The 1,118-nt window shown below is 37.5% G+C and overlaps 1 protein-coding gene across 2 annotated transcripts in view; it reads left to right on the forward strand.

Moving 5' to 3' along the window:
* Nucleotides 1–1,118, forward strand: part of LOC108754508 (Niemann-Pick C1 protein-like) — a 9,425-nt gene continuing 8,307 nt past the window's right edge. For both annotated transcript variants that reach the window (XM_018496860.1, XM_018496861.1), the window contains exon 1: nt 1–794. In XM_018496860.1, coding sequence (XP_018352362.1) covers nt 575–794 — 220 coding nt within the window. In that variant the 5' untranslated portion in view covers nt 1–574. The remainder of the gene's footprint in view (nt 795–1,118) is intronic.

Below are 1,118 nucleotides of genomic sequence, written 5' to 3' on the forward strand. Positions count from 1 at the left end.
GGAAAGGGAAAATGTAATGCTAATTAATATCTAAATATCTTGAAACTCTCATTAATAAATGTTCGACAGTTCGACCGGCGAGTCGCAATCCGCAAAGTGAAACAGACAGAGAATCTGCGAAGCAAAATATAATCGCAATATCCTCGGTGATTACAGTGATTACATAAAATTACAAAAAGAATTACGATGAATATTTGACTGGAACAAAGCCGTTTAAGTTTGAAATTATATTCCAGTTCATGTCATAAAGAAATTAAATTGTCTGCTGCACTAAAGTGAGAGATTTATTATGCGGGAAAAATTAATAACTTTTTTACGGAAATGGAACGGTAGCGCGAGATGGGAGTTCGTTCGAGAAAGTACATTGTCGAAGAGTGGTATTTATCACGTTAATCTCGCTCGCGATTGATTTGCTGATGATAATAGCAGTGTCTTGAAGTTGCAAGTCCAATTGCTACTTTGTGCATCACGGGATATCAACTGCTATTAGACGCGGAATCGAGTGATTCCGGAACGTTCTTTTCGGTGGAAATCCTTCGATACCAATCCTAATAGCCTCAAGTACATCCTCAAAATGACACGACTGGAAATGTTCGGTTTTTTTCTTGCGCTGTGTTACGTCTTGATCTCGGCGGATGAACAGTATTGCGCGTGGTACGGTGAGTGCGGAATGGATTGGGCGACATTCTTTCCACGGACTTGCGTAGCGAAGTCCGACAAGGCCCAGCCGATCAACAACTCGACGGCCGAAGCTGTTTTAATGAAAAAATGTCCGCATTTTTTCGAGAACGGCGGTTTGTATATTGATGTATGTTTTTGTCGCGATTGTCAGTGAATGGAAGATACAAAGTGACACCTTCGCTTTCAAGGGTAGGAAAGAATGGTGTCACGACGCTAAGGGGCACGGATCGATCATTTTAATAAAGAGAATTCCAATTCAATGGAAATTTGAAGTGATAATTCATATAAGAAAGATGACATAATAAAGTTTTTATCATACTTAAATGCATGCGTATTGTACTTTATAGTCACTAATGAATCTTTTTAAAGCTGTAATATGACAAAAAATAAGAAGATATAATTGTAGATATTATTATAGAAATATATATATATATATA

This window comes from Trachymyrmex septentrionalis, unplaced genomic scaffold, assembly GCF_001594115.1.
Source record: "Trachymyrmex septentrionalis isolate Tsep2-gDNA-1 unplaced genomic scaffold, Tsep1.0 scaffold8, whole genome shotgun sequence".
In the NCBI taxonomy this organism is placed as follows: Eukaryota; Metazoa; Arthropoda; class Insecta; order Hymenoptera; family Formicidae; genus Trachymyrmex; species Trachymyrmex septentrionalis.